At 45.6% G+C, this 3,295-nt stretch overlaps 1 protein-coding gene across 1 annotated transcript; it reads left to right on the forward strand.

Moving 5' to 3' along the window:
* The first annotated feature begins 615 nt into the window (after positions 1-615).
* SF3B5 (splicing factor 3b subunit 5) lies at positions 616-1,009 on the forward strand. The gene has a single exon (XM_015827930.1). It carries the CDS (start codon positions 709-711, stop codon positions 967-969), a length of 261 nt encoding a protein of 86 aa, XP_015683416.1. The 5' UTR covers positions 616-708; the 3' UTR covers positions 970-1,009.
* The last annotated feature ends 2,286 nt before the right edge of the window (positions 1,010-3,295 follow it).

Genomic DNA, 3,295 nt, shown 5'->3' on the forward strand with positions numbered 1-3,295 from the left:
AGAGATAATACAAAGAATTTTTAATCTCCCACAAGGGAAGTTATCTGAGACAGTAAGCAAAATTCTGCCTGGTTAGCTTCTGCCTAAGAGACTATCCCGAAATTCCTGTCCCATGAGCTAGAAAATCATTTTAAAAATCCCAGAAGGTGGCAGAGCAAAGCACTCTGTTGGGCTGCCGAGAAAACTACTACAGGAGATAGAAATGTCACATGAGAATTCCTCTTCAAAGACTCCAACCCCCAAGATGCACTTCGAGTCTTTCTTTTGTATTGACGTTTTCAAATTAAAAGGGAAACCGGCCCTTCCATTCGTTTAAACAGAAGGCGGGAACAACCCTTACTGGCTTCGTAGAATCTAAATCCCGCCCCTTCCCACCTCACGAAAATTATGATCCATAGCAGGGGTAGGCAACCTCGGCTCTTTTATGACTCATGGACTTCAACTCCCAGAATTCCTGAGTCAGCATAGCTGACTCAGGAATTCTGGGAGTTGAAGTCCATGAGTCATAAAAGAGCCGAGGTTGCCTACCCCTGATCCATAGCAATCGAAAGACGGCTAGAGAGGAAACATTGGCGCCAGGCGACATGCCGGTCGTAAAGCCGGAAGCGGAAGTGACGCTGGGCGGCCTTTTCCTCCGGGTTCCATTTCCCAAAGAGCGTTGGCGCGCGGCTGCCTGTTTCGGGCTGGCGTCCTAACCTCTCGCGCATCATGACGGACCGTTACACGATTCACAGCCAGTTGGAGCACCTGCAGTCCAAATACATCGGGACCGGCCATGCCGACACCACCAAGTGGGAGTGGCTGGTGAACCAGCACCGGGACTCCTATTGCTCCTACATGGGCCATTTCGACCTGCTCAACTACTTCGCCGTCGCCGAGAACGAAAGCAAGGCCCGCGTCCGCTTCAACCTCATGGAGAAGATGCTGCAGCCCTGCGGGCCGCCCGCCGACAAGCCCGACGAGTCTTAAGCTTTGCAGCCCTGCAGCCCTCCCCGAACGAGGAAGGAAGGAAGGAAGGAAGGAAGGAGGAGGGAGCGCCTTGCCTATCCTGCGGAACCTCCCCCCCTTCTGCACCCTTGGATTCTGCACCGCCTCGTTCAAGCCATCCGGGACTTGTGCTTGTTGACTTGAGCGGTTGATATGGATTCCGACGTGTTTCGTACACCTACGTGGCGGGGAGGGCCGTCTTCTGAAAACTTCCGCCCTCTGTATAGCCTGCTTGGGACTTGGGACAGACGGAGCGGAGTGGAGCGAGGCCCGATGGTTTCCCTTCTGGCTGCGGCGTCCTGCGCTTAGACAGACGGGCACGGGGTGGCTTGCTTTGAAGACTTTTTTTCTTCGTTCCCCATTTTGGAGTGTTTGGGAGGCATTCTCACAATTCGGTTTAATAAAAGATTGTGCTTTTTTAAAAAAAAAAATGTGTGTGGGTAATCAATTAAAATAGCAACGAGACCCTGACAGACGGCGTACTATTAATACAACTCTTAAAATCCGCCTCGGTTTGTACCTTGGGTCTATACAGCCCTGGAGCAATCACTGGTAAAAATGATTGGATGTGTAATTGGCATTTGTATCATGATTTTTGTACAAAGGATGACCTATGCTTGGTTATAGATCATAGGAGGACCTATGCTTGGTCATCCTACTTAACTTTAAATTAGTTTTAATGACAAAGCCATGGGTTTATATTTGTTATCCAGTGTATTGATCAATAACTAATGTAAAACAATTCTGCCTAACGTATTTTGTGACCTTAATTGGGTGATGCTGCCTCAGATAGAACCAGTACAAAATTTGGGGGTCCTGACTTGAGCGGTTGATATGGATTCCGACGTGTTTCGTACACCTACGTGGCGGGGAGGGCCGTCTTCTGAAAACTTCTGCCCTCTGTAGCCTGCTTGGGACTTGGGACAGACGGAGCGGAGTGGAGCGAGGCCCGATGGTTTCCCTTCTGGCTGCGGCGTCCTGCGCTTAGACAGACGGGCACGGGGTGGCTTGCTTTGAAGACTTTTTTTCTTCGTTCCCCATTTTGGAGCGTTTGGGAGGCATTTTCACAATTCGGTTTAATAAAAGATTGTGCTTTTTTTTCAAAAAAAATATGTGTGGGTAATCAATTAAAATAGCAATGAGACCCTGACAGACGGCATACTATTAATACAACTCTTAAAATCTGCCTCGGTTTGTACCTTGTGTCTATACAGCTCTTGAGCAATCTCTGGTAAAAAATGATTGGATGTGTAATTGGCATTTGTATCATGATTTTTGTACAAAGGATGACCTATGCTTGGTTATAGATCATAGGAGGACCTATGCTTGGTCATCCTACTTAACTTTAAATTAGTTTTAATGACAAAGCCATGGGTTTATATTTGTTATCCAGTGTATTGATCAATAACTAATGTAAAACAATTCTGCGTAACGTATTTTGTGACCTTAATTGGGTGATGCTGCCTCAGATAGAACCAGTACAAAATTTGGGGGTCCTGACTTGAGCGGTTGATATTGATTCCGACGTGTTTCGTACACCTACGTGGCGGGGAGGGCCGTCTTCTGAACTTCTGCCCTCTGTAGCCTGCTTGGGACAGACGGAGCGGAGTGGAGCGAGGCCCGATGGTTTCCCTTCTGGCTGCCGCGTCCTGCGCTTAGACAGACGGGCACGGGGTGGCTTGCTTTGAAGACTTTTTTTCTTCGTTCCCCATTTTGGAGCGTTTGGGAGGCATTCTCACAATTCGGTTTAATAAAAGATTGTGCTTTTTTTAAAAAAAAAAATGTGTGTGGGTAATCAATTAAAATCGCAACGAGACCCTGACAGATGGCGTACTATTAATACAACTCTTAAAATCCGCCTCGGTTTGTACCTTGGGTCTATACAGCCCTGGAGCAATCTCTGGTAAAAATGATTGGATGTGTAATTGGCATTTGTATCATGATTTTTGCACAAAGGATGACCTATGCTTGGTTATAGATCATAGGAGAACCTATGCTTGGTCATCCTACTTAACTTTAAAATTAGTTTTAATGACAAAGCCATGGGTTTATATTTGTTATCCAGTGTATTGATCAATAACTAATGTAAAACAATTCTGCGTAACGTATTTTATTTATTTATTTATTTATTTTTCATAATTTATATGCCGCCCTTCTCCCCACGGGACTCAGGGCGGCTCACAGCATTTTAAAATAACACAACACAAACAACACAACACAACATTTCCCCTATAAAAGCCAATTAAAACCAAATATTTATAGTCTGTGACATTATTAAAATCATTAAAAATTATCCCTATTTAAAATT

This window comes from Protobothrops mucrosquamatus, unplaced genomic scaffold (genome assembly GCF_001527695.2).
Source record: "Protobothrops mucrosquamatus isolate PMUCROS unplaced genomic scaffold, P.Mucros_1.0 scaffold4076, whole genome shotgun sequence".
Classification (NCBI taxonomy): domain Eukaryota; kingdom Metazoa; phylum Chordata; class Lepidosauria; order Squamata; family Viperidae; genus Protobothrops; species Protobothrops mucrosquamatus.